The sequence below is a fragment of the Anneissia japonica genome, unplaced genomic scaffold (genome assembly GCF_011630105.1).
Source record: "Anneissia japonica isolate Jap-2015-1 unplaced genomic scaffold, ASM1163010v1 scaffold315_len769609_cov171, whole genome shotgun sequence".
In the NCBI taxonomy this organism is placed as follows: Eukaryota; Metazoa; Echinodermata; class Crinoidea; order Comatulida; family Comatulidae; genus Anneissia; species Anneissia japonica.
In genome coordinates, this window is record NW_022758691.1 from 425,947 (window position 1) to 439,568 (window position 13,622).

Consider the following 13,622-nt stretch of genomic DNA (forward strand, 5'->3'; position numbering starts at 1 on the left):
TTACCACACAAAAAGTCCTTAACGACAGCAGCGCGTATTTTGACGCGCTTTTTTGATTTCTCTTATACACATCTAGATGTGTATAAGAGACAGATACCATGATGTATAGATATATAAAGTTTAGTTTAGTGCAATAAAATAGATTTAAAAAATGTTGACACTCAAGAATGATTTGGCCAATATCTCTGAAACACAATTTGCGATGAGTGACTGATTTGGCTTGTCTTTGCCACCTATAATGAACAACACAAATTTAAAAGCAATCAACCAAGATAAGTGCAGAAAAGCTGAAGCTGACCTTAATTTTTTTTTAACAATTGCACCACTTTTAGTGTTTTGTCCCAAGTAAAAGTACAAATGATAAAAATAATTAAATACTGTATAATAATTCTGTTCTGTTCATACTCACAGTTGCAGGGGGATTGAAATAAAATTGTTTTACAAATTCAGTTATTAATACAATATCCTTCTTATTTTTTATTTATTTGTTTATTTAATGTGGGTTTTGCATTTGATTATGTTTTCAGAGCTAACCAGCGCAATGCAGTGTTACCATCAAAGAAAGAATCAAGTCCCTTACCAAATGCTACACTAATCCAGCAGGCAGAAACTATGGCTACCAGTATTCTCAGTGAAAAGGTATAGTATGCTCACATGATGTTTGACTTGCATTACAGTGGATGTGGAAGTGGTGTCGAGGATAATGTTGATGACGCGCGAGTACGACGCAAGATGAAATTAATTTTGAGGAATGTGCTAATAAATAGAGGTGATTGTGAGATGGAGTTGATTTTTGTGATGGTTATGATGTAGTGATGTGATTGTGGAAATAATTATGATTGATGATTATGGTAGTAACCCAGCAATTATAATGCACCATCTGCATATGTTCCTGAATTGTAGATAATTATGGTACCCAGTTATTGGATGCACAAAAAGGTAATATAACACTGACCAATTTTATTCTAAACCACATCTATATCTTTATCAAGGTACTCATATTTTACCATAGAGAAATGATGTTAGTGTTTGGTTCCCATCACACAAGTACTATGGTTAGCATACGGCTAACCCGTTCAACTGTGCAACTTTTTCCGGGTCTTGATCTTGATTGTGGGCTCTTCACTGGCCCTATAATGAGCATACTGAGTAGCAAGGAAGGTTGATGGCTTGTTGTAGTAGATGTCTAGATCTAAAACTGGTTCTGAAGAGCTTTGTTCTTTTGAAACATGATTTCAGTTATGAATAATTTTTGTGGTGACATTGATGGTGATGGTGTATTTTGCAGACCTTCAATGATCCTGACTTTTCAAAGATACAGGAGGATCTTCTTGGTGTCCTTGGTCACCTGATAGCAGGCAAGAGTTTTGATTTGATTGTTGCAGCTGAAGCAGGCACAGGCAAGCTAAAGATCTTCACAAGTAAACTTATCAGGTCTGCTCTCATAACATTTGTTTTGATTTCATAATGATATTGGATATAATCATGAAAATAAGGATATTATAATAATAATATTAAAAATTGTAATAATAACGAAGTTGAGCGTTGGATGAGTCTAAACGTTTTCAATATATCCTTCACAATAAAGAAAAAATCAAAAAATATGTAAAAATAATAGTGAAACATTGAAATACACATACTGTATATGGTCAAAGGCCAGAAAGTACAGTAGAACCCCTCATTGGGACACCCCTATTAAGGGTTCACTTTCGGCCACAAAATGAGTAAAAGTGTATCTGTTAACACTATGGCCAACCCTCATATGTGGCAAGACAAGCCAAACCAGTCATTCCTCACAACAAATTTTTAGTTATCAATACAGTAAAATGAAAGCTATAAAATGGTAAAAGAATCATTTAAATCCGACATTTCATTATGAAGTTTAACAGGAGTGTAAACATGCAGTTGTTTAAAGAACACTATTTGAGAAATCAGCTTTCAAAGTTTAAGATTTCAGGCATTTCTCATTCAGAAACCATCACCAAATCGTTAAAATCTGTTGTTTTAACATAGGAAATAGGGAAAATAACAACATAGCATGATGTATAGATATATAAATGTAAGTGTAGTGCAATAAAATAGATTTAAAAAATGTTGACATTCCAGCATGTCTTGGCCATTATCTCTGAAACACAATTTGTGACGAGTGACTGGTTTGGCTTGTCTTTGCCACATATAGGAGACACCCCTGGGGACACTTTTTTTGGTCCTGAAGGTGTCCCCTTATTTTAGAGGCTCTACTGTATGTAGAGCAAATATTCCTACAGGCTATAAATCTATAATATAATTAATGAATTTGTTTTTAATTACTCTGTTTAAAATTTATTTATTGAATAATAAAAGGATTTTTAAAATTTAAAAGGAATAAAATGAAAATCATATACTTTTACTAACATCTTTTTGATTGATTTTTTTTGTTTTCAGGTTTAATGAGTGGGCAAAGAATGCTAGTGGTGAAGGAGGGAAACAAAGCCAAGTGAGAGCGTTGCTGTTTGACTTCACTTTCCTCATGTTGTGTCACATTGCTCAAATGTACGGTGTCCAAGTAAGTGTCAAATCACCAGGTCAATGGTCAACTAAATCATATCACCATGGTCAGGGGTCAGCATACAGTAATCACATCACCAATCATCTTTATCCTCATGATGTCACACACATTTAAAAAATACTTTATTCATTCATTCATTTGACTATTTTATTCTAACCAGAGTAAAAAGAAAGTGTTTAAAGTTGTATACAAAATTTAAAAAAAACATTTAATGAATGTTACTCAGAATAATTTGAGGGAGGCCATGATTCAATACTTGGACATTTATTGGGTCTTCTTCAGGAATGAAAAAACATAAGACAATAAAGACTTCTTGATTTCTAGATGATGTTGGAAAAGAATGATTTCTTCTTTGAGTCCTGGATAGTCGGTGTCTCCCATTAAGTGGTTTAATCTTTTTGGGTCATCTTCAAGAATGAGAAAATATGAGACAATAAGACTTCATTTGTTTAATTTCTCTAGATGGTGTTGGACAAGACCGATTCCTTCTTTGAGTCCTGGATAGTCGGATGTCTCCCAAGTGCGAACCAAGCCAAGCCTTTAGAATCCATGATAAAAGCTGATCAGAATAAAGTTGAGTTGCTACTAATGCACTGTGCTACTGGCATGGAATTCAAAACTAGGTAAGTAGTTCAACATGTACAAAAGTGAAATTAATAAGAGACAGATTCAACATTTATGATAGAGAATCTATGATGATCATCATCATTAGCAATTGTAATCACCACGATCATTTGCTGTCCTCTGAGCTAGTTAGGCAAGTTAGATCATTGTAATTCTGTAATTCTCTTGTAAATATGACTTTTTCAATCAATCTCTTGTTTGACTGCTGTTTTAAAATGTTTTGAATGTGCAATAAATACCTCAAATATATAATATACCATGTTTTTGGGTCAGGAACTCATTTTTTTTTCTGCATTTCCTTTGAGTTGGTTGACATGTTATATAAGATTGACATGTTAATTTTATTATTAATTGTGTTAATATCATTATTATTTTTTGTTTTAGTCTTGTTCGCTGGCATGAGGCATGCGCTTGTGCTCCCCAGGTAATGGAAGAAATTCTCAACGCTTGGCTTCACAACACCATCTCTGCATCAGACGTTAAGGTAAAATTTTGAATTTATGTTCATGTCCAACTTTTAGACATATCAAACATTTCTGATGTCCAAAGCTGTGGGGCAGATGAACAGTGAAATTATATTTTCAGTGTTTCTACATAAACAAAAAAATGCACAAAAACAGCATAAGGTAGTAGTTAAACATATCTAATGAAGGCACATCAGTTAATCTTTTTAATCTGTTATTGCACTAAACTAAACTGTATGTATGTATTTTGCTATCTTAGTATTTTCCTCATTTCTGATATTAAAACAGCATATTTTAACAATTTGATGATGGTCTCTGCCTGAAAAACATTGACGAAAATCTTAAAATATCAATAAATTAAATTAAAATATTTGTTTTTGATTGCTTGCATCTTTCAGAAAATAATTGACAACATGAAGAGCAAGCTGCACTGCCTCTCGGTGTGCGTTGTAGCGTGGTTGTGTAGCTACCTCCGCAGTCTACAGAACTCAGAGCGAGACAAAGCTAAGCAAATGCTGCTCATGTTCATGGCTGCTAATACAATTGATAGCACGCTTGTTCCTTACGATAAAGAAAGGTTTGTGGAGTAATAATTAATAGAACAGAAGCAAGTGGTTGATTGATTGATGTTTGATGGTGTTAAGCCAGACACACACAGTGTCAGCCGACAAAATCTTCTCTGTTCTTCTGTGAGCATTTGATGACACAACATTGTGTGCTAATTGACCTTCTCTAATAGCCTATTCAGACTAGACTTTGCATTGCGACCGGTTGCGATGTAATCGGTGGTAAACAGTTATAATCCAAATGGTTCGCAAACTTTGACAGCATTCAGACACCTTTTTACTTTGATAGTTAACATCACTAGCAACGATATAGATCGTCCTGTTTTGTTTGAACTTAGCCAATCAGTACCTGTGGAATCCGTTTGCGATCGGATTTTGTGATAATCGGGAGTAATAAAGATTGTAGCACCCAATCGCAAAGGGTAACAATTGCAAAATGATTACTTATCGACTACTATTGGTGAGCTTTCAGACACGATTTTACTTTGCGATTGGGTGTCGCAATTGCTACAACCGATCGCAATGCGAAGCTAGTCTGAATGGGTCCCCTTGGATATGGTAGTTGAGGTCCCACAAAACGATAGTGTAAAAATATAAAAAAGTGCATTTGTGGGACAACACTTTTATATATATATATATACGCACATATTTCTAATTATGCTTTGATTGGTCTGTTGCTAAGTTTAACACTCTGGAAAGGTCGATCGTTGGCAGTCTGAATGAATTCTAAAAAGTGTGCTCTTGTGTGAAGTGTGCACATTCATACAGGGAGGCACTCGTGGATTGTCTTCTTGTGCACTGGCCAATGAATTACCAGAAGAACCCACAGGAATTGAGGCTTCAAAATTGTTTGGGTTATCCTTGGTGTGTTTAAACACCAACTAAGTCGACCTCAAAACTTGGAAAGAAGAATCGTTTACCAGCATAGAGAGTGTACTCAAAAATAGTGTTACAGGATGATAAAGGAAAAGGATGATGTTTTGATTGCTTAACCAAATTATTTTTTCACAATGAGGTTTTTAAACCATACTGTATTAAAAAATTTACACCCATAATGCTGTTAAAGTAATAAAATGATAAACACTCTTTCAGAAATACAATAAAGGTCAACGTGATCAAGAAAATGACCCGCATGTCGATGGGTGGTCTCGAGGTCAACCCTGAGTTTGGCTTGAAGACCAGTTCTTCAGCGTCTGCTATTGAAACACTTTCATCCATCTTTCACGGCCTTATCCAACAGGGCTTTATGAATAAGGCTTTGTTTACAGCTATTGAACAGCTGCAGAGCTGCTTGGGTGTTGAGTACTTCTGCCGCTCTGTTATAGACGAAGTACTCAAATTGAATAGCAAAGCAGACTTAATGATTGCAGGTAAGAAAATTGATCAGAAATCAGATAGTTGGGGAATTACGGTGATATGAGGGGATTTTTAACTACTTTAGGTTAACTTATTAGGGGTAGGCAGTGGTGGCGCCAGTGTAGGGGGGGCAGGGTGGGCATTTGCCCACCCGTCTGACAGGCCTGGACCCCCTGTCCCACCGCTGGGGGCAGGGGAATCTGTATTGTTTTAAAGTAATGTAGGTAGAATTACATAGTGCTTTATACCGAAACGGTCTCAAAGTGCTCACGGTGTGGACAACTCTTACAGTTACTTGCTTCTCCCCTAAGGATCTCTTCGTGTCTGAACTACTCGGTAAACCAGTGCCAGCTACAATTGTCTGTCTACAACAGGGACTGAATGTAACCCCCTACTCTTCCCAAAAGAAGTACTGGTTTCTTTAAAGTGCAGATGAGCCAAATTGTGTACACTGGGTCTGCGCTTAGTGGTCCTTATCCAAGAAGACTTTTTCCACCACCAGAACCATTGATGAGTGCGCCAATATTATGGCTGTACGTTGTGGCTCCCCTGCCGGCACTGCTCGGCCATCCAACTCGTTATATAGTTTATATATAGTACTATATGTTGTAACCTTTTATGTAAATATAAATAGAAATGGTTTTTAAAATTTTTTTCTTTTTATAACAATTTGTGCAACTTTCTGTGCTCCCTGTGATATCCCTTGTCATGCTGCTTTACACACACAACCCATATGCCATACCATCCTACCAGGTACCATACTCCTGGGTGGAGAGAGGAAACGGAAGGAAACTGCTTTGCCCAGGAACACAAGCAATTCGATGAGCATCGGTCTTGGACTCCTGATTTTAAGTTCAAAGTCCAACACCTTACATGCCTCGGCACACACTCCCGTTGCTGTACAAGACTTTAGGGAGGGGAGGAGGCTACACTTTATGCATATTTTGATCATAGATCCGTTTTCATGACCCGTGTTTCTTTGCATCTTTCAGTTGAGATTGCACTTGGCATGTTCTACATTAACATTGAGCAGATCTGCCCCATCCTAATAAAGAAAGTCATCCCCCTGCTTATTAGTGACACAAATAACAACAAAAGAATTTCAGGAGCTAGGGGTCATGCTCTGGCATGTATAGTCGTTTGGACCATTGCCTCTGCTATTACGTACAGCAACAACACAAAAGGTATGACTGAGATTGCTTTTTAACACCATACTTTACCAGGTTGCTTGATCCAATAAAGTTCTTTATTTGAGGCATTCAATGTTTGAAAATATATTTTAGTCTATTTGTGAATAAATTTGTCAAGTGTTTTCTGTATAAGCACCCCCTCGAAAAAAGGCATTATAGACTCAATGTACAGTGGACTAAGCTCTGTTGTAGATAGAGGGTAAACATTCATAAATACACATTTCTGTAGGTAAGCAAAAGGGGTTTTTTTTTTCCTTGTTGACATTAGTCTGTCATCAGTCTGATATTTCTGTTCAACTGTAGACATCCAAATTCTCTCAAGTTTATTGAACAGTTTGCCCGAACTAATGCATATAAATACTCACTATATATTCACTTTAGCAGACTTTTCAATTAAATTCAGATAATTTATTAGATCCACCTTGGTAATTTCCTCCCATCAATTAAGTTTGTTAATTCAAAGAATATCTTGATGAAAATATTGAAATTTTGTAGGCTGTATTTCTCAACAAAGCATAATTGTCTTCAATAGAAAATTTGGTAGTGTCTTAAGATGACAGTTAGATTTATCCGATCTTTTGTTAATTTTTTTATAGTGCTTGATTATGTATTGCTATGTGTGGATTCTGTTTGGAGAGTCCAAAAAATAAAATTTTGAAATACAAATTTGAAAGGTTTGTTTCTTCTGAAAAACAGTATCCTATCTTGGTAATGTTTCAATAATGTCTTAATAATTTATTGCTTTTGAAAGGGCAATAGATATGTATGTATGTTCCAAATGCTTTGCTTATTGTAGTTTCATTATTTACATGAAGATTTTAAAATCAAAGATGAAAGACAAGGAAGAGGAACAAAAAGACCAAGAAGTGAATTTGAAAAAGAGGTTTGTATTTTTGTTTGTAATCTCTTCATTGTTTGTTTACTGTCACTTACTTCCCTTTAGATTAAACATAAAGTGTTTGTTTGTATCACTGTGTATGTTTTTTTGTATGTTTTAACTTTAGACAAACTGTAAAAACAGTTTGCCTACCTGTCCCAGGGTCCTACGTCCAAATTTGTAAAAATCAACACTAAACCCACCAACAACTGCTCTTACTCATTCACTAGGGTTATAGCGCTGTCCACAGTATTAAAAAAACTGTTGTATGCCCATATATAGTCATGATGTGCCTACTCTTTTTTTTTTTATAAGAACACATTTTATAAGAACACTGAGGCTGAAATTGCTTAAAAATTAAGAACAAAATGAGGCTGAGGTAGAATGTCAAACTACAAAAACCAAAAAATTATATCTGTACTTTATGTGCAGTAGTAGGTGTGACTATGCAATACCCTCTTAATACAGTACAGTAAGTGTACCTACCTCCCATTTGGGACCATTTTTTAACCGGGGCCATTTTTTGCTGGGCCTTTCATTCAGGGGCCATTTTTTGCAGGGCCGCTTTCACCTCCCAGTACAGTGTATACTGCTGTACAATAATAATTTTCTATGTTTGAAAAGTGTGTAAAATAAGAACAAAATAAGAACATTTTGAGCCTGAAATCAGCCAAGAAATAAGAACACTGAGCCTGGGCAAAATTTTACTGGTTCTTATAAAAAAAAAAAAAAAGTGTATATATGTCATGATGTAATGTCATCATGACCATAATGTCACATGTTTTTGTCAAATAAAATTTGATAAGCCAGACAGGGCTTTATGAGAGTTAAGCTAGGCATGTGCTTGTTTTTTTTTTGTTTTTTTTTTCAGCGTTATTTTTATGTTAAATATTTATACAAAACGTACTCTTATTATTAATAAACATTCTTTTCTTTATTCCTGTCCATTTTTTATGTGGTATACCTATTAGGACACAGGCGGCCTGAAGGACGAAGGCAGGTTATTGTCTAATTCAAAACTGCGTCGTCTCCTAAGTTCACCGGAAGACGACAGCACGCCAGAAGTAACTGGTAAGTATATCATTTTGTATACATCTTTAATTATATTCTTTGTTTTCATTTTTATTTATTGATGATTTATTTATTGATTGATTGAATAATTGAATTTTTTTTGATAGATTGAATTAAATTGGATTTGTGCTGTATATGTTTGCAACTTTTTCTTCACTGAAGTTTTCCCTCGCAATAAATTATATACTACTCTGCCAAATATGAATACTACATATATTTAAAATATTAGTGGTGTATATCTACAATATGTCATTGCTAAACTTCGTTTTCATTTCAATAGCAGGAAGTCAATCTACTGGTTTTATTGTACCAAATGTTCATTATCTAATTGCAGACCCACTCAACCGTGCTATAGGTAGGTTTAATGATTTTTGCAAATGCCTGTGGATTGGCAGTGTTATCTCTCATTGATTTGCTTTAATCTTTAATCTTTTTAAAGTTTTATCCCACCATTAATTTTTTTATGTTTTTTTTCTTTCCTTTCAAGTTGTTCTTTATGATTAGAGCTCACTGGCATCTGAGTAATCTCATTATTTGCTTTGAGAAATGCCAAAATTATTGCACTATTGAACATTGTGTTGTGCCATGGATATTGGCACTTCACAAATACTTGGTGATAGATTGATTGCTTGATTAATTGTTTGACTGAGTGAGTAGTGAACCACTGATTAGCATATGTATTTTTTTTCCCACCAGCTACCTTACTGCAGTTGTTTTCTTCTGTGATTCAAAGTGGAAATGCTGGCCCAAGAAGCGAATTCATAAATATCTTTTTCCAAGAATTACTGCACTGTAATGATGCTGTAGTTAAACATGTATTGCAGTTTGCAGCTGCTTCAATGGTAAACAATTCATTTTTGCATGTTCTTCTGAAACACTGACAAATTCAACATACTAAAAATTCTGCCGCAGCAATGCCAAGTTGAGAGAAGCTATTTCAGAGAGATCTGATTTAATAAGATTTTTTATTTCAACTTTAATATTCATTGTATTTGGTACTTGTGGTGGTACCCATGGCCAGCTGAAACAATATTAGTACAGTAATAAAAACATGCAAACATTCAAAAATTTTCTCTTTGTGTGGGGGTGGGGAGGGTGGTGTTTGTGGGAATGTAAGAGACTGCATTATTTGGAAGAATTTTGTAACCCCTGTTCCCATTCTTTTAGCGGTAACTGGTCTGAGGTAAGTGCAAGGAGTTCCTAACCTATACACCTAAAGCTCGGTTTCCATTGAATTGCTCACCCTATCGGTGACTCGCCGTCAGTTTTCGGGAAGGTTGAACCTGGTTCAAGTTTGCCAATTGATTTGCAGACAAATCAGGGTACAATGCTACTGCCCTGACGCAATCGAGAAGGCACCCCGAATTGTTTGCAATGCAATCAGCAAAGTTAAACCAAGCTCAACCATCCTGACAAACGTCTTTTATAACTTGTTTACCCATTGCTAGCAAATAATGATGATTTTGAATAAAACTAATATTTCATTTTTGGCCAATAATTGCACCCTCCGCCATGCAAAAATTGAAATTTTAAGAAAAATAATAAATTTTTTCTTTACTTTTATTATGCCCACCGCTACATTGAAATCTCCGAAAATGTATATAAGTCCACGAAACAAGGTATAAAAAGTCTCGCCTATGACTTGCAACACAGAGGGTTAATGGCTTTAAAGTGTCTTCCTAAATTTGCTGTACTATAGTAAAATTATGGTGTCAGCAATAAAATTACAGATCTTACGTAGTGGCTACCTGTTTAATAGCTGACTGCATTATGCTACTTTTACTGTGTTACATACACAGATGGGGTCTCAAATAAACGTAAGCTCTCCACTTATGATTTTTTCATATCAACCAATATCATTTAATTCATTCCCGCTGTTGACTCTGCATGAAAAATTCATTTTTATACAAAAACTGACTAAATACCCACAACCCAGTAAATAATTATAGTGTGCAATTACAAATTAAAATGAAATATAAAACCACAGTTGCCTTTAAATGACAAAATGAATATATTGAATATATATTGTTATATTGTTCTTATGTTTCAGGTGGATCATTTACTTTGTGTAACAACTAGTGGAGGTAGTTTGTTCTTTGAGTTTGTGATGGCAGTCAGCAACCTGGGTAGCTCAACTGCCAGAAACATGGCCATAAAGGCACTTTGTGTACGTAAACGATGAACCCACATGTAAAAAAAAAAATGGCCACCACTAGTGTCAGTTTGAGTAAACAATGAGCACATCAGCAAAAAACATGGCCAATGCTCCGAGAGTTTGCACAAACAATGGACACACCTGCCAAAAAGATGGCTACCGCTGGAGTTGGTTTCCCTAAACAATGGCACAAATACATGATCTCCACTGATTGAGACTGTGTTCATAAACAATGGACCCACCTGCCAAAAAGATGGCTACTTCTATAGGGAGTTAGTTTCCATGAACAATGGCACGAATACACGGTCTCTGCTGATTGATTCTGTGTTCATAAACAATGAACTCCCTGCCAAAAAGATGGCTACCACTATGGAAGTTTGTTTCCATGAACAATGGCACAAATTCATGGTCTCCTCTGATTGATTCAGTGTTCATAAACAATTAATTCACCTGCCAAATAGATGGCTAGTGCTATAGGAGTTAGTTCCCATGAACAACGGCACAAATACACGGTCTCCGCTGATTGAGTCTGTGTTCATAAACAATGAACTCCCTGCCAAAAAGATGGCTACTGCTATGGGAGTTTGTTTCCATGAACAATGACACAAATTCATGGTCTCCTCTGATTGATTCAGTGTTCATAAACAATTAATTCACCTGCCAAATAGATTGCTACTGCTATAGGAGTTAGTTTCCATGAACAATGGCACAAATACATGGTCTCCGCTGATTCAGTCTGTGTTCATAAACAATGAACTCCCTGCCAAAAATATGGCTACCACTATGGGAGTTTGTTTCCATGAACAATGGCACAAATTCATGGTCTCCTGATTGATTCAGTGTTCATAAACAATGAATTGTCCTGCAAAATAGATGGCTCTGCTATGGGAGTTATTTTCCATGAACAATGGCACAAATTCATGGTCTCTGCTGATTGAGTCTGTGTTCATAAACAATGGACTCACCTGCAAAAAATTGCAGCCACTGCTGATTCAGTTCCCCTGATCAGTGTACACACTTGCATAAACATGGTCCACCACTTGAGAGTTGTCTATCCATAATTTATGTTAAACTGTGTATTAAATCATAGGTTTTCTCCAAATATATGATATACATCCAGCCCTCACAAAGCGAGCCTAAGGTGAGCTAGAGGTCACAGCTGGTATTACAAAAAGTAATATATGACAATATATTTCTTTTTAGCACTGTGATTACATAAAAATAATCACAAAATTTGCTTTACACTACAGGTTGTAGTAGGCCTACTTATATATTTATTTTGTGTGAAATGCAATTACTTAAAAGAATTCACCTAAATATTCAGTTATTTTTTGGAGAATGAACCAAGTTAAATAATAAAAAATTAAAAAATGCCGATTATGTTCTCTAAATTTAGTTGAAATAATAATAATAAAATTTTTGGATTTATATAGCGCTTTACACCAGAGTCTCAAAGCGCTCGAAGCGTGGACTATTAACTTTATTCTCTCCTAAGGTCTCTTTGTGTCTGAGCTACCCGGTAAACCGGTGCCACTCTCTTGTCTGTCCACAACAGGGGCTGTATGGACTAGTACACAGGAGAAAAGTTAAAGTGCACATGTGCCAATTGTTTACACTGGGCCTTTGGTTTAGAGGCCTTCTCTGAGAAGACTTGTTCCAACTAAAGAAACATAGGTGAGTGTGCGGTTCGAACCAGCGCCGATATTGAAGCTGAAGGTTGCGGCGTCCCTGCCTTAACTGCTCGGCTATTCGACTCCCCAAAGAACATTTTACCATATGTTACCAAATTTATTAAACTTGCTCTATTTAAAGTAACATTTAAGTTATCAATTTGAACAAACCAAATCAAATATTTATTTCCATTTGTTGAAATAACAAATGCCGAAACCAAGGATGTAAGCCTGTAAACAGATTCCGGAACTACAGTAACTTAATTACAAAACCTTTTAATTACTGTAACAATAATGATGATAATAATAATGATAATTAATTAATTAATTTAATTTATACAAATTTAATTATAATAATAATAACAATAATAATAAATATCCTGTAACTAACTTAATTAAAATACCTTTAGATATGAAACATTACTCAGTATAATGATATTAGTGATGATGAAAATAATAATACTAAAAAGAGCACTCAGTAGAGAGCATATTTCTGCCCACCTCTTATCCCTTTTTATAAAATAGATCCCCCAAAATATGTTCCTAATTACTTTAACCACCACCAGTACCACTCCAACTCACTTGGCTCCGCTCCTCTTCAAAAACACATAGTAACTCTCCCAAACACTTTTTATTTCAATGAGGGGCACTGTTCTGAACATCTAGATGTGTATAAGAGACAGGTTCTTTGAGTTTGTGATGGCAGTCAGCAACCTGGGTAGCTCAACTGCCAGAAACATGGCCATAAAGGCACTTTGTGTACGCAAACGATGAACCCACATGTAAAAAAAAAAATGGCCACCACTAGTGTCAGTTTGTTCAATTGTTCTGTAATGTACTTAAGTAATCCTGTTTTATATACAGTATTTATATCTATCGTTTTATACTTACTGTACAGATAAATTGATCATACCCCAAATGTATGACATTGACCCTGTGCCAAAGTCTCTCTTCCCTCCTCTTCCCCCCCCCCCCACCCCAACCCCTCCTTTTTTCTTTTTCTTTTTGAAAATCGGTTCCGGGATTATCATCCATCAGTTATTAACAATAACAAAGTTTGTTATCTGTAAGATAATATCATTTTGTGAAAATAACAACTTT

The 13,622-nt window shown here is 35.5% G+C and overlaps 1 protein-coding gene across 4 annotated transcripts in view; it reads left to right on the forward strand.

Annotated features, from left to right (window-relative positions):
• LOC117125327 (mediator of RNA polymerase II transcription subunit 24-like) overlaps positions 1–13,305 on the forward strand; it is a 32,428-nt gene extending 19,123 nt beyond the window's left edge. The window contains exons 10-22 of one of the 4 annotated variants that reach the window (XM_033271795.1): positions 528–639; positions 1,289–1,434; positions 2,425–2,545; positions 3,011–3,171; positions 3,557–3,656; positions 4,035–4,213; positions 5,295–5,572; positions 6,551–6,742; positions 7,564–7,631; positions 8,597–8,696; positions 8,977–9,051; positions 9,393–9,538; positions 10,747–12,225. In XM_033271795.1, the coding sequence (XP_033127686.1) occupies positions 528–639; positions 1,289–1,434; positions 2,425–2,545; positions 3,011–3,171; positions 3,557–3,656; positions 4,035–4,213; positions 5,295–5,572; positions 6,551–6,742; positions 7,564–7,631; positions 8,597–8,696; positions 8,977–9,051; positions 9,393–9,538; positions 10,747–10,878 (1,810 nt within the window). In that variant the 3' untranslated portion in view covers positions 10,879–12,225. Of the gene's footprint in view, positions 1–527; positions 640–1,288; positions 1,435–2,424; positions 2,546–3,010; positions 3,172–3,556; positions 3,657–4,034; positions 4,214–5,294; positions 5,573–6,550; positions 6,743–7,563; positions 7,632–8,596; positions 8,697–8,976; positions 9,052–9,392; positions 9,539–10,746; positions 12,226–13,204 lie in introns of those variants that run through there. The other 3 variants (XM_033271796.1, XM_033271794.1, XM_033271797.1) reach the window with 3 other exon arrangements.
• The last annotated feature ends 317 nt before the right edge of the window (positions 13,306–13,622 follow it).